At 46.8% G+C, this 24288-nt stretch overlaps 1 protein-coding gene across 1 annotated transcript in view; it reads left to right on the top strand.

Moving 5' to 3' along the window:
• Positions 1-24288, top strand: part of ATAD3A (ATPase family AAA domain containing 3A) — a 76556-nt gene that overhangs the window by 23330 nt on the left and 28938 nt on the right. The window contains exons 8-13 of the mRNA XM_075018175.1: positions 6015-6170; positions 6485-6541; positions 7493-7618; positions 13576-13700; positions 17102-17153; positions 18451-18521. Coding sequence (XP_074874276.1) covers positions 6015-6170; positions 6485-6541; positions 7493-7618; positions 13576-13700; positions 17102-17153; positions 18451-18521 — 587 coding nt within the window. The remainder of the gene's footprint in view (positions 1-6014; positions 6171-6484; positions 6542-7492; positions 7619-13575; positions 13701-17101; positions 17154-18450; positions 18522-24288) is intronic.

The raw sequence follows: 24288 nt of genomic DNA on the forward strand, positions 1-24288 counted from the left end.
TACTGTGGTTCAGTGATCGATTCTGTGGGAGTTAATTTATCGAGTCAAGTATACACATGATAAATTGACCCCCCGATGGCTCCCTTATCACCTCTTGTAGTCCACCTCAACAAAAAGCACCAGGGGAGTAAACAGGAGACTGGCTCCTATTGATGCACCACAGCAGAGCGGCTACAATACATAGATTTAAGTATGTTTTGATTGTAAGTATGTTCAGCTGTTCACATAGCTGAGGTTGTGGGATTTAGATCTCCCTCCCACATAGTGCAATGCTGTCCTCAGACTACTTGTCCCCATGCCCCTTTACCCCTGAATAATGCCCTAATAAGACTATAATGGGCAGATGCCCATCAGCCATGAGAGTGAGTGCTGCTGTATAACAGCCCTAGTGGTCTAGTGTTTTCATCTTGCCTGCATTTTCCCAGAAATCTTAGATACCAAAGGTAAATGGAATATAGGTGGGCTCCATATATTATTCATTTATAGTCTTTGATAAGAAAAAGTGAACAGGTGCTTAAAGTCAGCTAGGAATAATGTTCAGAGCTTCCTGTTCTTTTGAATGGGAGCAGCTTTGGAGTGATAATGAACAACCTTGTAATACCAAGAGTTCCCAGTGTCCATTAATCATGATGGTAATGGTGATTATTTGAAATCACGGTCTCGGGTAATTCTGTTCCTCCTCTGCACATGTGCTTTTGCATTTGGATAATCAAAGTGGCCCTATATCTGGTTTTCAGCCCCCTTCATGTATGTTTTAGCCCAGGCATCAGCAACCCCTGGCACAGGTGCCGAGAGTGGCATATGAGCCGATTTTCATTGGCACACAAGGTGAGAGCTCAACCTTGCCCTTCCGCCACATGCAGCCGGGAGCTTACTCAAAGCCAGGCAGCCTGTGGATTAACAAAAGACCACCTAATGCTACTAACTGCCATCTGCACTGTAAAGCACTGCACCCTCATTTATTTATTAATGAAGGTGTTGTAAGTAGGACTGTTAGTGACTTTAAAAAGTGTCACTGGCACTGGGACCATACATAGAGGTCAAAAGGTCACATTTTGGCACTCTGCCTCCATAAGTTGGCTGAGCCCTGTTTTAGCCTTTCCTAAAAATGTTGGTGTTCTCTTCTAACACAGAGTGCTGTGCTGATACCTTCCAGAGCGCATGGTATGATACTGCTGTCCTATGTTGTTAATGGAGGGTGCTTACTGAGGCTCATTAGACCAAACATTGCTAGTGGCAAGCAGAATCGCAGCTCACCGCATGGCGATGTGGATGTAGGTCTGCGCTACTGATCAGTGATTCCACTGAGGGCGTGTGTCTTGCAGTTTAGTGTTAGGAGCTGTTCTATGCAGGGTGGGATAAGAGTAGAGTGAGGCACGGCTGGTGCAAATCTTAAGGGCTCTGAGTGAACGAACCCATGTAGTCAGTGCTTGTTTTGGGCTTAAAAAAATCTCTGGTCACTTTTTATCTACCTCAGTCTTTCAAACAACTTCTCTCCAGAGGGGTGGTGGGTGGACACAACCCGCTGTCCATGTCAGGACAGTGTTTTTACTGGTCTGTTCGGATGCTGTTAATAATCTAATTAGGTACCAAGATGGTTCTATAAACCTTCAAAGCTCTTTCCTTCCACGGCCTTTGCAGACAGTAAGTGTAAAAGTTCTAGCGGGCATGAGGGAGTTTCGCACTCACAAGATTTAGGTGTACTGTGGCAGGGATGGACAACCTACACGAGTGAGTGGGCCACATGAGTGGCCATCCTTCGTCTCAGTGGGCCGTGAGAATGTTGTAACCGAGACACCCTCCTGGGAGAGGGTTGTTTTGCTACCTGCACTTGCACACCTAGTGTTTGTGGGGCGTGCCAATTAAACCAGAGCAGCACTTTGATTGGATGCTCTCCTGGCCCGTGTTGTGCACAGCCAGCACACACCTCACTTCACATGCCTTTGCTTTAGGTGTGTCACTTCAGTAATACCAGTAAGAGGAAAACTGCAACTGGCCGCCAGAGGAATCTGGCAACCCTGTGCATGGGCAACAGTAAACAAAATGTCTCATGGGCCACACACACAACCCTGATGGGCTGCAGGTTGCCTGCCATAGAAATGAGCAGTCTGGTACTGTTGGCAAGGGAGATCTAAACAAAACAGTCCTATGATGCGTGTGCAGTTAATGTGTAACTTTCTAGCCCCTTGCTTTTTTTCCTTGTACCCTTTGCCCCTGCACTGGTGATCTCTCCTGCCACATTTTGTGTGCTGTCTCTGCCCTCATTCTGGCAGGTGATAAATGTCTTGTGTGTATTCATATGAAAACATCTGCCCTTAGCCCTCCGTAGCAAGCAGAATTCAGACGTTTGTCTGAGCATCTTTATCCCAACAAGTAGTTTTGGGGAGGGCAGGCTGCCCAGTGAGCACAAGGTTAAATACTTGTACAGAGGAGAGCTAAAAATAACTCCCCCCATGGTATAGCAATGCAGCTGTACTCTGGAGGGCTGGGAACCCAAGCTTGCCCTAAAGAAAATTATCTGAGCAGGTTTGGTTTGGAAAGGGTCAGTCCGGAAACTATTTGAGGGCAGAATAATTACTTTTGTGATGATTTGGTGGCAGCTATTTTCTGCAAGTCCCATGCAGTTTTGGCTGGATACATTATTCACCTCCTACAATCTTGCTCCATGTTACTATGCACAGATTCAGACACCTGCCAGGAACCACTTCATTGTAGCTGCATTTCAGTGGAGGGTGAAGTGATTTGCATATGTGGGGTCAAGATTTTCAAAAGTGGCCCATGTCGAGGCATGTGGAAGGGACCACGTTTTCAAACTGTGCCTGCAGTCGGGCCGTTATAAGGAAGCTCATACAGACTCTTGGAACCAGAGTTGGTTAAAACAGCTGAGGATTCTGTTGGCTGGAAGATCATTGTTTGTGCCTGCATTAATGCTCCAGGAGCACCACAGGGCTTTGACGCTTCTCCCAGATGGTTCTGTAAGTGAATAATTTAAAGAAATGTGGAATGCAGCCCCCCTCCCCCCCCGACACTCTGCTGCTCCCCAAATTGGCTCCTATAGTGTTTGGAATTTTGTGATTTTTCCTGTTCAAAGCATTTTGCACAGTGACTAGTGGGAGTTTTTCTTTGTTCGATTTATATAGTAGTTCTTGGCTTTAAGAGTTCAGCGGGACACAGAAAAGACTGTTGAAGTTTATTTACAGGCAACTTGTTCAAGCAGGTGCTGGTGTTTAAACAGCCTCTTGGTAGTTCACCTTATTGAGTGTTGCTTTCTTCCTGCTATCATTGCTGATGTGGCCAGTTCAATTCAATTCAATCTGGTTTCATTTAGAACAAATAAAGTCCACTTCGGTTGGAAGAGAAATTGGTTGACAGAGATGGGGAGGGTAAAGCAGGCCTCACTTCTCTGTCCTGTTTGCCCCCTCATGCATCCCTGTGCGGTTGCCAAAGGGGACTGGGATTAAATGTAAAATGTAGCCTAGCGCCTTCATTGTTCTATCACTATGGGCTGCATGCCTTGGGCACAGTAGTTTGCTGGTTATTTCAAAGACCAGGGCTCAAAATTCGTGTAGCAAATTCAGAACAGGCTGTTAATCAGATGTTGAGACTGTCAGCTTGAATACAGAAGCAGAGTACCTCTGCATCTAAGGATAAAGGAAATTTCCCCTCTCCCCCTTGAAAGGAAGGGAAAGGTATTTTGGTGACCATCCCAAAATTACTTCCTAGGGGCCACGAGAGAGGCGCACAAGGCAGCCCTGCCCCCATAGCCTCGACTTGGTTCAGCATGCAATGATTGAGAAGGGTGGCTGTGACAAAGTGACACGTTTGGCAGTTTTGCGCTTACCTGCTTGTGGTGTGAGTTTCAAGCTGCTACTTCTCCTGGCAGGTTTTCTCCTGGCAGCAGCTGGGGCTAATCCTGGTCACACAGGGAGCGTGGCACTTGCCGGCCCATGCGCGGATGGGGGTTGCTATGGAGCAGAGAAGACTGGGGGCAGTTGGCCTTTTCCCCCATTTCCTTACGTTGGGTTTTGCTGAACTTGAACATTGGGAGCTGTAGCTCTGATGTGCCTTTTTGGAAAGCTAAGTCTGAGCATCTGAGAACTGTCTGTCGTCTTAGTCCATCCAGCTCTGCAGCTGCCAGCAAAGCAGTGCCAATCAAAAGCCAACAGCAAAGTGGTGTGCCAATGTGACCTGGCTTTCATAGGCCACCTCACCGTGCAGGCAACAGTATTTTAGCTAAAGTGCTGAAGTAGTAAAGCATCTTCCTTTCCTCAGAGTTTAGCACTAACACAAATCAAGAATTTATTTTTAAAGAACTTAAGAACTGCCATACTGGGTCAGACCAAAGGTCCATCTAACCCAGTGTCCTGTCTGCTTGCAGTGGCTGATGCTAAGTGCCCCAGAGGGAGTGAACAGAACAGGTAACCCTCAAGTGAACCACCCCCAATCATCCATTCCCAGCCCTGTAAAGAGGCTAGGGACACCATTCCAACCCACCTGGTTAAATGCCATTGATGAACCTATTCTCCGTAAATTTATCTAGCCCTCTAAGTCTTGACTTTCACAATATCTTCTGGCAAAGAATTGCACAGGTTGATGCTGCGTTGCATTGTTTTCCAGCTGACAAAGCTGCCGCTAGCAAATATTTACTTAATCTTTTAACCTAGTTTTATTTTCTTTTGTCTACACTTTCCACTGTCAGTCCCTTTTCCTGTGAGCTACTCTGTGCAGAGCTTTGCAGCTGGGCTTGGCTGCCCCCTCAGTTGAGGCAAGTTACTGCCAGCTTGAGCCTCCATCATTCGTGGATTTACTCAGATTTCACCGCTTTGCTCCAAGTTAGGCATACACGGAAATAAAACCTTCTATATATTTAAAGGAGCGGGCTTGGGTGTGTTTCAAACACTCCTGTTTTGCAAGTAACAGTCTACATTATTGAAAACTGGGTGCTATATCATTTTCAGAAGCCTGTTAGGTTTTGCAAGGAACAAATGAAGGGCACACGCACTCACTTTGGACAATTAAGTGACACAGGTCTGTTTCTTTTCTGTTTACAGTGTTTTTAACACTGCTGTATGCGCAGATCCGTACAGGTGATCTAAGAGAACATCCGAGCGCACTTTATGGGAACAGTTCTGTTGCTCTTTGGGATTTTTTCAGGTGCTTGTTTTTCAATTAAACCTACATTTGGGGACAGATTTGACATAGATTAATGATCTTCTGGTAGTCAAGGATACTTTGTCCATTAGCTCCAAGGAGGGACCAGAAAGGTACATTGCCACTGAAAAGTCCCTTCTTAATACAGTAAACTGTCGTAACTGGCATTCTATCGTCCGGAACTATCGGATAACCAGCATTTTAACCATAAGTAAATTTTAGTTACATTTTCTATAAGTACAGTATAGTGAAAGTACATACAAATAAATACAGGAAATACAATAGAAGTTTACAGTGTACACTATTACTGTTTGGTAAAGTACTCTGCATACATTTTTGCTTATTAATACCAATCTTGTTTTTCTTTAGTGGTATGCATTGCTAGGTATACCTCTCTATTATCCAGAATATTTGAATATCCGTCGATCTCCCATTCCCAGGTCTGCTGGGTATGAAAGAGTTTACTGTACAGAGCAATCACTGGTAGTTACTAAAGGTATGATTTACTTGCTGTACACTAGGATGTAAATATAAATCAGATCTCCTTAGTGCCACTCAGAGAATACACACAAATAGATTTAGGAACTAATGCAGTTTAAGATTACATTTAATTTTCGGTTTCATTTTTCAAAAATGTAATTAACAAAGTAGGAAGCAAAACAGATATTTTCGACAATGATAGCACTATTTAACTTGCAGTATGAGTTGCATAGATCTGTGGTTTAACAACCTTCGACCAGCATGTAGATAGAAAAGGCCTTCAGAGAGCCTCAACTATCCTGCCAGTAGTAAGTGGCTGCAGATTCCACCTTCTAGCATTCTCTTGCAAAAGAAGCTGATTGGAATGTCCTCTTCTCCTCCAGGTGGCAGGTCTGACCCTGCTAGCAGTGGGGATTTACACTGCTAAGAACGCCACAGGGGTTGCAGGGCGGTATATAGAAGCTCGTCTGGGGAAGCCCTCTCTGGTGAGAGAGACCTCCCGCATTACTGTGCTGGAAGCACTCAAGCATCCCGTCAAGGTAAATATCTTCTTCCCTTTGGTTTGTTGTTGGCTAGGATGCTGCACATGCTAGTTCTGCTCTAATCCCACACCTAGTAGGACTGCTCATAGTTGCACGGTATTATTTCCAAATAGGCTTGGGAATGCTATCTAAGCTGACAGCTTCCAGTCCATGTTCTGGGGGATGACAGGTGTTAGGACTACTTGGACATCCTGACCTCTCCCTACCTATTACTTCTATCACTTAACAGCTAAGCTTGTGCCTCTTGCGTGGTGTCCAGGTTCTACATGTAGGTGACTGAATTTTTAACACTTCTTGAAACTCTTTCTCAGGTTGGCAAGCGTCTTACCAGCAAGCCTCAGGATGCCCTTGAAGGTGTGGTTCTCAGCGTAAGTATCTGCTTTTGCTACCTCAAACGGCGCTGCCTGTTAGGGGGCTTTCTTGATGCTTAAATATCAAAGTTTCACTCCTTGCTTTCATTTTAAATTGTTAAAGTTCAGTAACACAGGAAACGTAGCCCTCTTTGGGCAGCCCAGATGTAAAAGAGTTCCATGTTCAGCATGCGGTACATGAAACACCCTGCTAACCTGTGATCCCTCTGTTCAGAGCTGTTGGAGGTGTCACGTCAAAGTTTCTTTCAGCATGATTTTCTTCTTAGTCAGCACATTGATGTGGCAATATAGCCAGTCCAAGTTCTGCAGGTCCTCTCTAGACTCTGAACTGCTCTGACATCAACAGTTTGGGTAGAAACACAAAGGGACCTGTGTCTTTTTGACTTTAACCCCTTCTGAATGAATGCCAATTCACTTACTGGTTTTGTTTTTAAATTCACTTGATATTAAGGAATGAAATTAAAAGGACCTTTTCTAGGGATGGTTATTTTAAAAAGAAAAAAAAAAAAAGGAAAAAGGCATTCACCTCCACTTACATATCAAATTTATTATGACCAATAGTTTTGCTTCTAATTTGGCTTATGTACCTTCCCCTTCTCATCTTTTCTTATAGGTAGTTCATGGAAAATAAGCTTCTAGTGCTTCTGTGGTAGGCTGGATTCTAAAATGTTCATTTTTGCTGTCAGTCCAGGATAGTATATTTATTAGCTAAAGATTTATTTATTGGCTGTGGCTTGAGTTTGAAGTAATAACTTGAAAGAGAATAAATCCTAAAGCAGGAGAAATTACTCAAGTCCAAGCCAATAAGCTCCAGGAGTTCAAGCTAAAACCTCATCTGACCTTAGACTCCAAGCCTGCTCTTTGAAGACCCCACTGATAGCCATCTGCCTATACCACAGGCAGCTTTGGATGTCTCATCTCTCAAACTCCTCTTTTCTCCTCTTGCAGCCCAAACTGGAGGAGCGTGTGAGAGACATCGCCATAGCAACAAGAAATACAAAGAAGAACAAAAGTTTGTACAGGAATATCCTTATGTACGGCCCCCCGGGTACTGGGAAGACACTCTTTGCCAAGGTAAGATGCTGCCAAGCTTCTGACAGCCCAGCTGTTGTGAATTTCAAGAATAACCTACAATGTTATAATGCTACCTGTCTGGCCTGCAAGCAACTGCTGGAGCATTGCTGTTCCTTGAAGTGTGGGGGTCTTGAGCACTAAGGGAGGAAGAAGGAGCATCCACCTTGTAGCATTTTGCTGTCTGATCTGGGTTAGACTGTTCAGTGACATGGACTCTAATGTTGAGCCTAGACAGAGAAACTGTTCCCTCCGGATTGGTTGACAGCATGAAACAGGCTGTGTGCGCCACTTGGCAGACATGACTTGTGAAATACCAGTGCCAGCCCTGCTATCTCATATCCACCTGTGTTAATCGTGTTTGACTCAAACAGGGGCTGTCCTGTTGCTTATGAACTCATGGGGGAAGGAGCAGAGTAAATAGAAATTGTTCTGTGTGCCCTGTCAATGTGCTGCTGTGTCATTTGTCTGGAATTTACTCTCATGAACATTAAAACGGCCATACTGGGTCAGACCAAAGGTCCATCTAGGCCCCCTAGCCTTCCTTCTGACAATGGCAGTGGGGGATTCCAAGAGGGGTTGAGCAGAACAGTACCTAGTGATCCATTCCCTGTTGCTCTTCTCAGCTTCTGACGAACAGAGGCAAGGGACCCTCCTTGCCTGTCCTGGCTAATAGCCGGTGATGGACGTAACAGCCATGAATTTATCTAGCTCTTTTTTGAACTCTGATGATAGTCTTGGTCTTCACAGCAAACGGTGCACAACGATCACACAGCAGTTCTGACAGTTGGAAAGGTCTCTAACTTGAACAGCAGATTTCACTTTTTGCTCTTTAAGCTCCAGAGAACTTTCTCCCAGCCTTGACAGCTGTTGGCTTAGGAACTGATGCAGGAGGGCTTCCAAACTTTTTTTAATGTTCTAATTCAAGGTATTCTTACCTATATAAACTTCCAAACCTTTCTGAATCCTGCTGTGCTCTTGGCAGTGAGTTCCACAAGTCAGTCGTGTTACGGAGAAGTCATTCCTTTTTCTGGTGTTTAATTTCCCACCTTTGTGTTTCATTGACTGTTCTTGTGCTCGTGTGTTAATTGCATCCAGTCATCAAGTGGATTGGCTTGGTCACAGAGACTGAACTTGCCTCTTGAGTTTAGCTGTCAGGTTTGGAGTTGACACTTTGATGGAAAGGAGGGGCTAGGGCTTGGACTGTCTCCACCTTTGCTGAATGAGCATTTGTATAAATAGAAGCTGTTGAGCATTGATGAGATCCCACCTTTCACAAGCATTATGTTTAATTGCAGGCAAAAAAGGCGGTTATCACAACCGGAGCCCTGTTTGCCTTAGCCTGTTATGCCACCAGGTAGTTCATTACTTCTATTTAGATCGTCTGTCTTTCCTAATTAACAGTGGTGGTGTTTGTATGGCACTGCATCTACACCCTGTTGCCAACCTGAATTCCCCGGCACTTGGATGCAAAGACCCTTTGCACTTAGGCAGTAGTGTTGGGCACAGGTAACGTTCAGGTCTTGCACGAGTGTTATGACTAAAATACAAGTGGAAAATAACTGAGTCGTGGAGCAGCCGCATAGGAGTTGTAGACCTTCCCAAACAGCAAAAGGAGGTGTTGCCAGTATTCGCTACTGTTCATAGAATCATAGAACACTAGAACTGGAAGGGAGCTCGAGAGGACACTGAGTCCAGTCCCTTGCCCTCATGGCAGGACCAAGCACCGTCTAGACCATCCCTGATAGATGTCTGTCTAACCTGCTCTCAAATATCTCCAGTGATGGAGATCCACAACCTCCCTAGGCAATTTATTCCAGTGTTGAACCACTCTGACAGTTTGGAAATTTTTCATAATGTCCAACCTAAACCTCCCTTGTTGCAGTTTAAACCCATTGCTCCTTATTCTGTCCTCAGAGGCCAAGGAGAACAATTTTCTCCCTCCTCCTTGTAACTTCTTTGAGGTCCTTGAAAACCGCTATCTTGTCCCCTCTGTCTTCTCTTTTCTAAACTAAACAAGCCCAGTTCTTTCAGTCTTCAAATTCATCTGCTTATCTAGAACTCATTGGTGTGGGTTCTAGCTCTGGATCAGCTGACTGGGATCTGTGAGAAGCTCAAGTTTGGGACAAACGTGATGCTGCTATAAAGGGACATAAACCTACTGGCATTTTGTTCAACAATTGGATGGGAGAAGAGCCTCTGTTTCCTGTGATCTTTTCTAAGCAAGTAAATCCTGCTCTTTTTAGTTCTCTTGCCATCTTAAGCTTCTTTGGTCCCATGAATGGGAGGTGGGGAGAGAAGTCTGTGCACCTTCCTGATGTTCATGTCCCTATTACACCCTCCTACATTTTTCAGCAAGTGTGTGTGGTAGTATGTACACTTGGATGGTGCTTAATTTACTGTCCCAGGAATTGAGTGCCCCTTTGCTTTCCAGTATTTAAAAACTGGTGAACCATTAAGGAAAGTCAGAGGACTCTACAGAGGATTGAACTCTCAGGGCTGCTCCTTCTGTAGTAGAAACATGCTCTCCAAACCAGGTCTGGTGTCAGCCTGAGATCATGCTGATAGAAGCTGGGATTTTTTTTATTTTAAGAAATTGAAATGTTCATGTTTCTCCCCCTTTCCGATGAGATTCTTACGGTATTGCATGAGTCTTTTAGTGTCAATGTTATGCAATTGGGGTCATTTTTTTCCTGCAAGAGTGCAAGGTGCTGGTCAGTTGGGATGGCTGTCCTTTTCGTGGTGAAAAGTGCGAGGTAATGAGCCCTGTCCACAGAACAGCTAAAGCCAAAGCTGCCACTGTGAATTTTTGTCCACCCTGCTTCATTGAGCTCCTTCCCTCCTAGCTTGTAGGGACCACTGTATGTCTGTTTGCGTAGCCCATTTGTTCACTGGCCAGTTGAGATGGCCTAGGCAGCTTTTGTTATGTGGCTACTGATTGCCTGGGAAAGAGACTGAAAGGCACCAACTCGTATCACTGCGTCAACATTCCAACGGGCTTTGTTAACGAGAAACGAAGCAGCTACATGGACTCGCTCCTCAGCAGACAAGAAGAGCTGACAGCACAGAGCAACATGCCAGGGTTTTCCACCTCATGCCGGGTAGGGCTTGATGGGTCAACAGTCTGTTAAGTAGCTGTGCTGGATGGCAGGAGGTGTACGCCGTGGATGTGTCTCTGAGCTCCCAGCTCTGTCGACCTGATTTAGAACGTTTCTGCATTAGCAGCAGGAGCTGGGTGATTTTAATAGACAAAGCAAAGCCTTTTTTTTTCCCTGCCGCTGTCTCCTGCTGCCTTGCAGTTAATTGGTCGGGTACAGCTAAGCCCGTCCCACTGGAGATGGAAAGGTGTCAATGGCGTTGATAGCTATGGCTGTCGCTTCCCCACACGAGCTGGCTTCTTTGCTTTGACCATCACAAAACTGCCCTTCAGCTGACTCAGCGGAGCTGAGTGGCAAGGACTGTGCTGGCTATTTGAGCTCGTCCTTAATTCGGGCTGCCGGCCCTGGCTGGGCTCCATCCAGCTTCTGTTTGCTACTGTCTCTTGATAGTGAGTGTGGGGGAGGAGCAGGGTCTCCTGTTGCATTCCTTTCCTACACTCAGCTGAGCCCATGGGTCTGTGTGGAACAGACAGTCACTCGTGCTTACGCCTCCTGCAGAATATATCTTGAGGCAATGTTCTAGTGTGTTGGGAGAGATTGAACCATCAGCCAAGCCCTCCGTTGCGATCAGGCGCAAGCAGTTGCAGGCTAATGCTCCATAGGCATCCTACGGTCAGGAGAAGGGGATTTGGAATTTGGGAGTTAATGTCATGGTCATTAAATCATGGGCTGAGCACTTTGGTAACTTAGCCAGAGGTGAGGGGTCTACCTCAGGCATGGGTGGGTGAGGCTCTCAGAGGAGCATTAAGGTCCCTTCTGGTCTTAGTCTATTGCTTCAAAGCTGGGGGACCAAGGGAGAGTCTCCTGGTGCTGCCGTTCCGCCCTGTGACAACACAGCACCCTGAGCACCTCTAGCTGGCGTGAAGCCCTGGTCGCTTCCGACACGCTCCATAAACCCTGGCTTCAGCCTGTCCAGCCCACCTGACGGAGGGGCTGGCGGTCCACAACCCAGCAAAAGCACAGCAGATTTTGCTCCTACTTTCAGGCTTGTGCCATAAATCCCTGGCCCACTCCAAAGGCTTCTGTACAAAACCCTTCATTTAGCAGTCCCCAGACTAATGACTCGAGTCAGGCATTAAAAACAGCTTCCAAAAGGGAAAGGAAAGTACAGTAATTTAGGCTGACAGCCAAAGGAGTTGAATAATCATCAGCAATCCAGGTTTTTAACTGTCATCAAATAGAGGAATGCAGAGTTCAGCCGGTATTGTTTGTATCAGTTTAACCCCTAAAAAAACCGAGCTGGGATTAAGGCTCCATTGTGTTGCACGGACATGTAAGAGAGAAGTTCCTGCCCTGAAGAGTTTTCAGTCTAAACCAGGGGTCAGCAACCCCTGGCACTGGTGCCAAGGGTGGCTTGCAAGCTGATTTTTTTTCATCAGCATGCAAGGCAGGAGCTCAGCTCTGCCCTCCGCCTCGGTGCAGCTGGGAACTTCTGCAAAGCCAGGCCACCCGTGGGTTAACAAAAGACCAGCTAGTGCTACCAAATGCCGAAGGGTAAAGCTCTGCACCTTAATTTACTTATTAATGAAGCTGTTGTAAATATGACTTTTAGTGACTTTAAAAAGTATCACCTGCACTCGGGCCGTACCTAGGGGTCCAAAGGTCAAATATGAGCACTCCACCTGGGAAAGATTGCTGGTCCCTGGTCTAAACACTGCAGAGAAGGGGATACAAAGGCTCGTCGAAAGGTGGGGAACTGAGGCATAGAAAGGTTAAATGAGTTGCCCAAGGGATTCAGGCATTGATCTTCTAGTGTCCTGTTCTCCAAAGACATGGACGTCACATTGGAAAGGACTCAGAAGAGTTATGAGAATGAACAGAATTTTGGAACATCTGCTTTACAGCTGTGCTGCTGCCATTTCTCAGTGTAGTTTCTGCAAAAGAGATGACCTGATCAAGGTGTGTAAATGTCTAAACAAGTAGGTGTTCTGCTTTTTTTTAAAATGGCTCTGGTCTATCAGACAAAGGCGTAACAGGATCCGTGATTTGGAAGCTGTAGCTAGGTATAGTCTCACAACAATTCAAGTGTATGTTTTTAACAGACGGGGTAATAACCACTGGAACAGCTCACCTCATTTGGGTTTCAAATCAAGAAGGGCTGTTTGAGAGAAGTGCTCCAGATGAAGCAGAAACTATGGACTTGATGCAGGAAATGGTAGATAAAATTTTCTGGCCTGTGCTGTGTAGGAAGTCGAACTATAGGATTATAATGGTCCCTTTTGCATCTGAAAATTTGTGAATCCGGATCTCCTGGGTTTGCCTTCATGGCAGTGTTCCTCGTAAGCTGGGTGCTTGGGCAGTTGGCCAGGAGAGATTCAGGTGCTGCCCAGCTGGTCAGCAGAGCACCCACAGTGGGCGACAGGTATTTCTACTGGTGGTGCACATATGCACATTCTTGGTGCACATAACAAAATTTATTCTGCCCTGGATGGGAAGATTAAAGGGAGCACTGATGCATGGTCATCTGTTCCTTCCTTCCTTCCCTTTAAAATACTCTGTGCCTCCTCCACCCTACCTCCCCATGATTTGGGAGTGTTGTTTAATACTACTTGTACTTTCATTTTTCTTCAGCAAAGCAATTCACAAGTGTTAATCCTCTCAACTGGGAGAGGGAGAAGTATTCCCAGGCTTTTACAAATGGGTGACTGAGGTGGAGAGGCTCTGACTTGTCCCAACCACAGAAAATGTCAGGAATTTAACACCCTCTTGCACCTCCTTGCTCTGTTCTCTTGCTTAGTGAGCAACAACGGTTTAATCGCCACTCGCACCCTCTTTTTCTCTTCCTTTTTTTTTGTTTTCCAGAAATTAGCCATGCATTCAGGCATGGATTATGCCATCATGACTGGTGGCGATGTCGCCCCCATGGGGCGGGAAGGAGTTACTGCCATGCATAAAGTCTTTGACTGGGCTAACACAAGTAGGAGAGGGTAAGTAGGACCTTCCACAGGCATTGGAGCTTGGTATAGATCCTTTCACCTTGTGTAGGGGACTTAATGGAATGGGAGCACATAATGATTACGCCTTTGTGAGTCAGAGTGGTGTGTCTATATGGAAGTACCCAAGCAAGCTTTAATTTAGTTAGCTTGGCTCCCCAGCCAGTGCAGCTGAGAGCATAAACTTCAGCAAGCCCTGGACAAGCCTGCACCAGATCCTGAGCCATTACTCCTGGGGCTAGCCTGCACTCCTTCAGCACCTGAGCTGTCTAGCTTAACAACACAAAGCACGCAGTCTTGTACCACCTTACGGACTAACTGTTATTAAGCATTAGGTGATGTGCTTTTGTGGAACAGACCTATTGCTCTCTTTGTTTTGTGAAGCTACAGACTAACACTGCTACCGCTCTGTCTAGCTTAAATCTAGCTCAGACACGGTCTGCGAGAGCCGCAGCTGCACGCTGTGGCTGCCATACAAGTGTAGCCACAGGCGCTTCTGGGGCTGAGTAGAAAATACACTGGAACCACGTAACAAGCAGTCCTGTAGCCCTTAGCAACTAACACATTTAGGTCATGAGCTTTCAGGGGTAAGACCCTCGTCTTCAGATGATTGAAGCAGGTGTTACAGTACCCATCCCGCCTTGTACCTTGAATAGTGACCTGCAGTGAGATCCTCTTCCACAGCCTAATGATGTAGAAAGAGCTGAAGGATGCCTCCCCCCCAGCCCCTAGATATGAAAATAATAATAATGTGCTGCCTGCTCTTTACGTGAGGCTTCTCAGGGATGTCAGGCCTTGCCTTCCCTGTTCCTCTGTGGATGCCTTATGGAGGAATAGAGAGCTGGAATGAAAGCTCTCAGTTCCCAGATATGGAAGTGTGTGGTGAGTCCCTGCGAGCTTTTCTCCTAAGGGTGTCAGTGGTTGGAATTGAATGTTAACAAAAACTGAGATGTGGTCAGGTCTTAGGGAGACTAATAATTATTCCCCCTGCACCCACTTCCTGTTGTCAGATTTTTACCTGTTGTGGTGTTATAATCTGTTTTTGATCCAGTGAGCAGCCATGAACACCAGGGAATTCTCTTCTTGATATTCGTAACACGCAGGAGGTGTGGAGAAATCCATTCCTATACATCGAAATTCCTCAAGAAGCAAAGCACAAGCCCACACTCTGCCTTTCCAAAACCCCTTTAAAACAAATACTCTGGAGTGGTTCTTTATTCAGGTTAAATCCCCACTCTTGAGTCTTGAAAGAGTGCCTCCCTGGGCTACGTGTGGTGGTGTGAATTGCTTCATACAGCCTGCGGGAAGGCACAAACGTAACATCACGCTCCTGTGTGCACCCTTCCTTGTCCCTTCCCCAGACATATTAAAATCCAATAGAGGTCTGGGAGCAATCTTATTTTGCCCCTGTGCTATTTTGCAGGATGGGAGCCTTGCATGGAGACACCTAATTTGTGATTTATGTGCACTGTTATTGGTTCAGACAGACATTCTCTTGCAGTGTCCATACTGATACTCGGCTGTGTTCGTCAGCAAAATGTTTCCATTTCCCCCCAAAAGTTGCTGTTTAAAGCTAGCAATATACGCTTTCTTTGGATGCATTTACAGCCTCCGTTTTGGGGAGCTGGAAGGCCCATGGATTGTAGGTGGATGGGCCAGAAAGATGCCTGTCTCAGGGAGTGTTGGAGGAGCCCCAAGCTGCTTTGTTCGGTTGGATCACTTTCCTGCTCCAGACAGGGTAATTTAAGGTGGCAGGTCCTTGTAGGACAGGGCAGGGTAAAAGGAGAGAAGAGGTTTCCTCCTCTGAAACCGACTCCAGGGCAGAAAAGCACCCTTCCTAGGACTAGTTGGGTTGGAGTGTGAACATGGACACTTGATGTGTCTGGAGGCTGCTTCCCAGTAATAGTAAATGGCGAAGGCTACAGATCTATGTCCATTGCATGTTCTAGGACAGCGGTGGGCCACCTGTGGTCCCATAGGCCACATGCAGCCCACTGGGGCTCCACCTGCGATGCGTGGACTCCCTGCTTGTCCCTCCTTCTCCCAGGCGCCTCTTGTGCACTGGGGCACTGGCGCCTCACGCTTTGCATTGCTCCTCCTCACTCCCAGCACTTTTGGAGCACCGCGAATCCACTGCTTTGCACTCTGTCCCTGTGCCTCCCTCTCCGTACTAGCGCTGGAATGCCACGAATCAGCTGTTTGGGGCTGTCCCAGCTCTGGAAGGAGGGGCGGGAGCAGGGACAGAGCGTGAAGCAGTGGATTCATGGTGCTCCAAAAGTGCTGGGAGGAAGGAGGAGGAATAGCAAGTGCAGGGCACTGGTGCCCCAGTGCGTGTGAGTGAGAGAGGAGCAGATAGGGAGTCCCTGGTTGCAAGTGGAACCCCAATGGGCTGCAGGCTGCTGTGTCCCAATGAGGTGGAGGAGGCCACTCATGTTCCATTCACTCTCCTTGGTTGCCCTTTGCTGTTCTAGGAGCAGCACACCCAAGTTTTGAACCAGCATCCATCAGGTGGGCGTGTTGCCTTACAGAGTAGTCGTTAAGCTGTTGCTTGCTAAGTTGCTGTTACTGGGGGGCAAAGGCAACTCCTAAGAAACATTCCTGCTGGGAGAGAGCAGCTGGGGGACTCTGGAGTTGAGGAAAAGGCCGTTTGTAAAAAGGCACTTGGCTCACTTGAAAGGAGGCCATACCTATTGTGTTAGGTCCAACAGAATACACTCAACTCCTTTCTTTGGCCTCTGTCTCCTGCGGGGACCAGATATCTGGGGTTACCAAGGCATTTATTTTGCTCAATTATTCATTGGCTTTACGTGGAGAAATGAATAAATAAGTAATAAAACTATTATTTCCAACTGTGTGTTCAAAGACATTAAGCTAACAAAGAGGAGCTGGAGAAAATACCACCAGTTAGTGGGGCGAATTTTTATTCCACGGCTGTGATCTGAATATAATGTCCATGAAAAAACAGTAGCCACAGACCACTGCGGTCCTGGATTTCTGCCTAGGGCCCAAAGCTGCTCATTTACTCAGATGTCTACAAATGCTAAAATTACCTGAACGTAACTCAAGTGCAGCAGTACTGTTTAGGGTCACACAGATCCATTAAACCCTGCAACTTGGAGGCTCAGAACTCCCTTCCAGCTGTTCTCTGCTCCCGCCTGCTTTCAGACACCTGGAGAAAGCAGAGCTTTGCCATGCACCCTGAAAGCTCTCAATTTCCAGATCCACGAGACCCTGCCAGCTGCCCCTTCCCATATACACCTGTGGAGCATCATCTTAGACACCTCAGCTGATCACGTCTGGGGAGAGAGCCATCCTAAGCCGAGGTCATTTGCCCTCTTCCTTTGCTGTACCTATCTCCCCGTATTTCTACTTGCTTTGTTTCTTTCCTTCCGCAGCCTCTTGCTCTTTGTGGATGAAGCAGATGCATTCCTACGGAAGAGGGCAACGGTAAGTACTTTCCATGCAGCCCTATCTCTGCGTGTTGTGGCTCAGTTGCTCCGTGAGCAGCCTTCATCATTACCCAGATTCATTAGCCTCACCAGGCAAAAACGACACACACCACCGGGTGCCCTACTGCCTACGTAATTCAGGATACATCTTTGCTGCAGGGAAGATTGACCCTGCTGCGGTCGACCTTCTGAAGTTTGATGTAGCGCACCTCGTGGGGGCACACTAAATCGAACTTACAGCATGCTCCCATTGACTGCGGTGCTCCTGCCCTGACCCTGTTAGGAGTGAGGAAAGTTGATGTGAGTGTGGACTTGCATCCACCTCCCTTAGTGGAGACAGCGCGGAAGCCTGAATGAAGGTACGTCAACTCTAGCTACATAATTAACATAGCTGGAATCGTGTACCTGATTCAACCTTCCCCTGTGGTGTAGACCTTCCCTCAGTGACTCGAGAGCAGTTACCCTCTTGTCACTGTGTGGGGCAAACATTGATGGAGCCTGAATTCTTTTCTCCAACAAGAGGCTGGTTGATGTGATCCAGGTGTTGGAGGTATTGTGAGTGGCTGCGGAATAGGAGACAAAATGAGCAATAACAGGTTGTAGAGAAAATGTGATCCCACGTTTCACTGCTTTGCTTCTGCAGGCATATGTTACCTGGGAGAGTGTCTGGCATGGACTCTTGTCAGATCTTAGTTGCTTTTGCCCCAGTCCTAAGAAGGTTGCATCAAAAAAGCCACAGATTCCTTTCTGCCCGTTTTAAGAACAAATTCCCATGCTGTGTATTGGAGGTGAATCTTATCTTTCCCCTAGGTCCAGCACTTAGAGTTCAACTGATCTGTTGAAAGAGTTTTCATGTCCAGATGGGGGGGAAATACTATTGACACATATGCAAGGCAACCGTTTTCTTATTCCCCTTCCTTTCAAGTACCTGGGTGGAAACTGAAAGCTTGCCTTTAGCACACTATGCAGCAAGAGGTAGCATGGCCCAATGGCTAGGGCACTGTACTGAGAGCCAAGAGACTGTTCTGTACCTGGCTTTGCCACTGGTCTTTGTGGTCTTGAGCAGGTCACTTCACCTCTGTTTTTTTTTTTTCCCCTTCCCCTTCTCTCGTGAGTTTGTAGATTGCAAGATCTTCAGGGCAGGCACTCTTAGTGCCTTGCATAACAAGCCCTAATTTCTGGCAGGGCCTCTAGGCAGTACCATACTAACACACAAATCACCCTGAATATTCGCCAAGGTTGTAGCCAGGGTTACCACCTGTTGACTGACCATTCTCTGCAACGTATCTTTGCAGGAGAAAATCAGCGAAGACCTCAGAGCGACGCTGAATGCATTTCTGCACAGGACAGGACAGCACAGCAACAAGTAAGGGCCCATTCTCTGGAGAGCGAAAACTCAGCTTCAGTCAAAACAGGCTGAAGTCTCTAAAGCATTTTGTGCCTGGTGACAGGGTGTAGAAGTGGAGAGGGTCATTGGAAGGGTTAAGTTTTGATCCCTTCCATCAAGGGATCTGCTGAGCAAACTGGGTGACCTACTGGTTCTTAAAAATTCAGTCACTTGCTTCTCTTACCTGGAAGCCAGAAAAGAAGCTCCTCAGTGTAATGCAAGGGTAGAGACTCCAGATTGTCAAACTTGAAGGCTCTTTGAGTGCCCCACAAAGTGTTTGAAGACCTCTGAAGTTTCTAAAGAGAGTGGAGAGAGGCTGTTCTCAGTAGTGAGGCACGGCTGGCCAAGGAGCAATGGTCTCAAGTTAAAGAGCAGGAGGTCTAAGTTGTATATGAGGAAAAACTATTTCCCCAGGAGGGTGGTGAAGCACTAGAATACGTTACCTAGAGAGGTGGTGGAATTTCCATCCCTAGAGATTAAGTCACAGCTTGACAAAATCCTGGATGGGAGGATTTAGTTGGGGGTGATCCTGCTTTGGGCAGGAGGCTAGACTTGATGATCTCCTGAGGTCCCTTCCAGCCCTAGGATGCTAAGAGTCTATTTCCTCCCTCTAGCGAATGGTACAAGACCGAGCAGTTCTTACATGTGCATATACTGCATATGGTTCCTGAGGTGCCTTGTGCGACCTTCACTGAAATGAGTAGGGAAGGGATGTGGGTCTGTAGATCGCCTTGAAGGAAGCACAAACTTTCCCCGTTTGGGGCTCTTAGCATCTCAGCTGAGGCAATGCAGTCTGGATTCTTGGAGATAACTGTTACTAGAGAAGGTGTTTGGCTTGTCGTGCAGTGGAGTGATACTCAGATGAGTGTTTGAACCCCTTTAACAGGACTTCCAGATGTCTGTCCAACCTGCAGCTCTTTCACTGTTGTACTGCTCCCTCTGACTGGGAGCCTGAGGAGTGAGCCATCTCCCATGGGCCTAGAGCTGGCCAGTTCTTGTCTCTGAACAAGCCATCAAGCAGATTGCACGTGTTTGTGCTCTCTACTGGAAATACGCTTAGCAAACTGAAAGCTGTTCTCACTGAGCCTGTCACGCATGTCCGCAAATGCAGATTATTGTTGGGGGCCTTGTCAACCATGTGCGCCTGTGAATTAGATTGGCTGTCTTTCATCTTGTGCTCCGTTTCTGGGCAGTCAGCATTTCCCACCCGGAGAGCCCTGCTTGGCCTAATGGGAATCATTTTCCTGTGATCAGAATGGTCACTTAGAGGTGATTTCTCTCCCCCTCCTCCCCCCAAATCAGTTTATTTGGTGTTTGCCAAGTCTTCCTGATGATTAAATTTCTCCTTTTACACACACGCTGAGTCAAAAATAGCCGTCTCCTTTTTGACTGCAGGCAGGTCAGATGCCCAGTGATTAAAATGTAATGAAGGACGTGGAGAATGTAGTGCACATTGTTATGGTAACACTATGTCATTATTCAGAACAGTAACTGGGGGATTTTCCTTCCAGAGGCACCCACAGGACTACTGATGGGAGCTATAGCCTGCAAAGTTTGTTAGGTCTCTTGATCACCCTTTAAAATTTCTAATTGTCTGATTAGAATGGGAATGTGGCTTATACCTGAAGCATTATAGCCTGAGGCATGAAAGCTGGGTTCTTTTCCTGGCTGTCTGTGATCTTGGATGATTCCCATGCCTTGGTTTCCCTGGAATGGTGATTCTTGCCCTTCTTTTCTGAGGCAGTTTGAAAAGTCCTAGCCATGCAAAGAATTAAGCACAACTAGTAATAAGAATTAAACAGTGCTATGTCAGTATTACTCCACGGTGTAGAATGAATGTACGTTGTGAGTGAGTGTAATTTTATCATACGACAGACCTGCGAAGGTTTAAGGGATGACGACGGTAGAAGGGCTAACCAGCAGGTCACTTCAGAGGGCCGTCTCTTGGCCTGTGCCCTGCCAAAACAATTGAGATCAGCTTGGGAGCTCTGCCCAGAGGCCCCAGGACTCGGGATTAAGTGTTGCAGCTCAAGATTTATCATAGTTATTTCCTATCTTTCCACCCATGGAGTGCAGTGCATTGTGAACCTTATGGTTTGCAATTCCAAGGGCAAACTCAAGCCTGGTGTCAGAGTCACAGCCACACTATGACCTAGCAGCCGGCTGGGAATGGTGCTCTCGCTCCCTTTGAGGTGCATTTGACAGAGCTCTGGAGACTCATAGAATACTATAATTGGAAGGGACCTTGAGAGGTCATCAAGTCCAGTCTGTTGCACTCATGGCACGGCCAAGCCCCATGTAGATCATCCCTGAAAGGTGCTGGTTTAACCTGCTCTTAAATTATCTCCGGCAATAGAGATTCCACAACCTCCCTAGGCAGTTTATTCCAATGCTTAACCACCCTGCCAGCTTAGGAAGCTTTTCCTAATGTCCCACATAAACCTCCCTTGCTGCAATTTCAGCCCATTGCTTCTTGTCCTATCCTCAGGAGTTATGGAGAAGACTTTTTCTCCCTCCTCCTTGCAACAACCTTTTAGGTACTGGAAAGCAGTTACTGTGTCCCCTCTGTCTTCTCTTTTGCAAACTGAACTTGTTCCCAATGTTTGCTGGTCCCTTGCTCCAATTCAGATGATCTATTCTTCCTTTTGATGTTTACTTAACTCGCAGGGAGCCCTTCTAGGAAATCTAACCTCTCCTGTTGATTTTGCGCATTGCTTTATTTTGAAAGTCTCAGTGCAGCTTTTTTAGATGCTAAGTCCTCCCTGCCAAGCAGATACAGGGAATTTTTATAGGTGACTCTAATAGCCCATGTAAAGACACCAATGTCAGTGGGGCTGTCGAGGGATTCCCCTGCTTGTGAGCACCCCTCTGTGGCAAGGGGTGCCGTGCAAGGTCTTTGCCTGATCATCGACAAGGCTCTGGGGTTAGGATCTGACTAGCCCTGTCCACAGTGCTGTCTGTTCTTGGGGTGGGCTTGTGGCAAGTCTTCGGCACCTGGGCCTCACCCAGGTCTAAGTTTAGCTCGTGCTTGGAGCTGTCCAAAGTGGTGCTGGTTTCCCAGACAGTACAGAGACCTGCCTGAGTCGAGCACCTGAGAGGCACTGCCAGGCCTTAGCCTAACAGCTTTTATATGGGGCTGCTGGGTCTGATAGGCTGCCACAGAAACAGCCACTCTGTCGTGCTGGGAGGACCTCTCTTCTCCTCTCGCTGGAATGGGGTGTGGCAATCCCTCTAGCTTCCTGTAGAGGGCATCGGGGCTTAGTCTGCCCTATCACAAGGGTCCAGAGCAGTTTTGTTACTTAGCAGGAGCTGCCTTTGATGAATGCCTGGTCTTATACAGCTGACCTGAGCTTCTCCAGAGGACGTACAGGGAAACCTAAGAGCTGGGTACCTGTTACTAACCTCTCCAAGAGACTCCCTCAGGTCCCTTCGCTCCAGCTGTCTTAGAATCTTCCCCCTCACCAAGGAGAGCTACTTTTCTAGGAAAGCCCAGCCACGCTGCCGCTGAGCCACTGTGGAAGAAACAGATTTGTGCCAGCGTGACTATGGGCCAGAGACGTTAACTTTGCAAATGAATGCGAGGAACATGGCCCCCAGCTGGCCTGGATTTACACAACAGCAAAAGGGTCGATGTTCCGATAGCTGCTGTTACCAGTTGTTTCAAATTCTATTGCACCATTAAGCCAGTAGCATCAATTAATGTGTCCAAGCCAAATTGGTATGGGGGGAGAGAGCACAAAAGCAGGCTGTTTCAAAATGCAAACTGGAAAGTTGCCAGACAGGGAGCAAGAGGGCAGGAGCTGGTAGCCTCAGCCACAGCCAGTGTGCTGGTGTGAGAGGAGGTCCGTCTGACTTCCTTTCACCTGCCCATTCTTGGACACCAGCTTCTCGTGTGTGCACTTGCCAGTGTGTTTTGAAGTCTGGGCTCTCACGGGATGTTCCTGCTGAAGGAAACATGCCGAGCGTTACCCAGCTTTAAATCAAAAGCAATTTCCCTGCTGCTTGCAGTCTCCCTGCTGTTAAATGTTTCCATCTTTTCTGAGGAATTCATGCACCTGCAAACTGCTGGCTTCCGAGCCCTAGGGCTTGTCTGTACTATGCTGAAGATTGACCCGATCAGAGTCTCTGATAGAGAGATGCAAAATCGATCTGTCTGGGGTTGGCAGTCGACCCTTGTACTCCTTGCTGAAGAGGTTAGTTTTCCTAAAATGGCTCCCTGCGAGTTAAGTACACAGCAAAAGGAAGCACAGATCATTTGGACTGGAGCAAAGGAGCTCTCGTGAGGAATAAGGGAGGTCGACAGGAGAAATGCTCCTGTCAGCCTTCCTTAGAGAAGACAGCCAGGTAGGTCAATTTCAGATGTGTCGAGTCTAGGTACAGCAATTGGGTAGCTAGAATTGCGTATCTGCAAGAGACTTGTTCCCCTAGTGTAGACCTGGCCCTAGAGGCCCAAGTTGTTCTGTCACAAAGCAGGAGCAGCCACAGCCATGTAAGACTCCTTTATATGCTATCACCAGTGTGTACTGATGCGAGGGGCTGCTCCTAGAGCAGCAGCAGGCAACCTGCGGCCCATCAGGGGTCTGTGTGTGGCCCCGAGACATTTTATTGACTGTTGGCCACGCACAGGGTAGCCAGATTCCACAGGTTTGTCTCGGGTTTTTTCCTACTGGCGTTACTAATGACAAATGTGTAAAGCAAGAGCATGGGAGGTGAGGTGCGTGCTGCTTGCACACAACATTGACTGCAGAGGGATCATGACTCCCATCCAGTCAGAGCGCTGCTATTTTCAGTCAGCAGATCCCGTGAATTCTAGATACACAAGCACAGTTAGCACAACTGCCCTATCCCAGAAACCAGTCTTGGTTACAACACTCTTGCAGCCCACTGAAATGGAGGGCCACTCATTCAGCCCACTCACTAGCCTAGGTTGCCCATCAGTGTCTTAGAGATGCAATGGTTCTGATCCATCCTTGATACTCCCATTGAAAGGACCAACCAGGGTTCTGGTTGTGCGATTTGCTTTTTGTGAGTCTGTGCTCCTTCTCCCCCCAAATCTTGTTTCATTTAAGCCAGTTGTCTGTTGCTAGAGGGTAAGAGCGTTCAGCCAGCTCTCTGGAGCAGGCTGTGAATCAGTGATTTGGATCATTTTCTCAACTTTTTTTTTAAATAAAATACCCCTTTTTCCAAACCAAAAATAGTACGCATGCACACACACACACGGGTACTTAAAATTTTCAGACAATTCCTTTCTACCATTCCAACACATTTGTTTAAGCAACTTAATTGTGCCTGTTTGATAGGAAGAAATTACATATTGGCAAAAAACTTGCCATCATTCTTATGATTGTGCAAAAAGGACCAATAAAAAAAATTGAATGAACATAAAATAAGTCCAAATTTTTAATTAAAAAGGTTGAGAAACACTGAGTTAATGTACCCCTGAGGTACATGTACCTCTGGTTGAGAATCAGTGATGCAGTTCAGCAGTGTTTAACAGAAATTCAAAGCTTCCCACACTTGTGGTTCTTGTCTTTCCATTTTTGCCACATTATATTATACAAAACTTTATTAAATAATATTAGAAAAATAAATACCTTCTGGCCTTTGAATTCGCATGAAACTGAGAGATGATGTAATAATCACAGACAAATACGGTAACGCCTCGTTGCAGCAAAGACAGGCTAACTGTGGAAAGACTTTGAACCCTGGGTAGCCTGTAATATCCGCCCCCCTCCCAGCACTTCCC

Source organism: Carettochelys insculpta, chromosome 23 (assembly GCF_033958435.1).
Source record: "Carettochelys insculpta isolate YL-2023 chromosome 23, ASM3395843v1, whole genome shotgun sequence".
Taxonomy (NCBI): Eukaryota; Metazoa; Chordata; order Testudines; family Carettochelyidae; genus Carettochelys; species Carettochelys insculpta.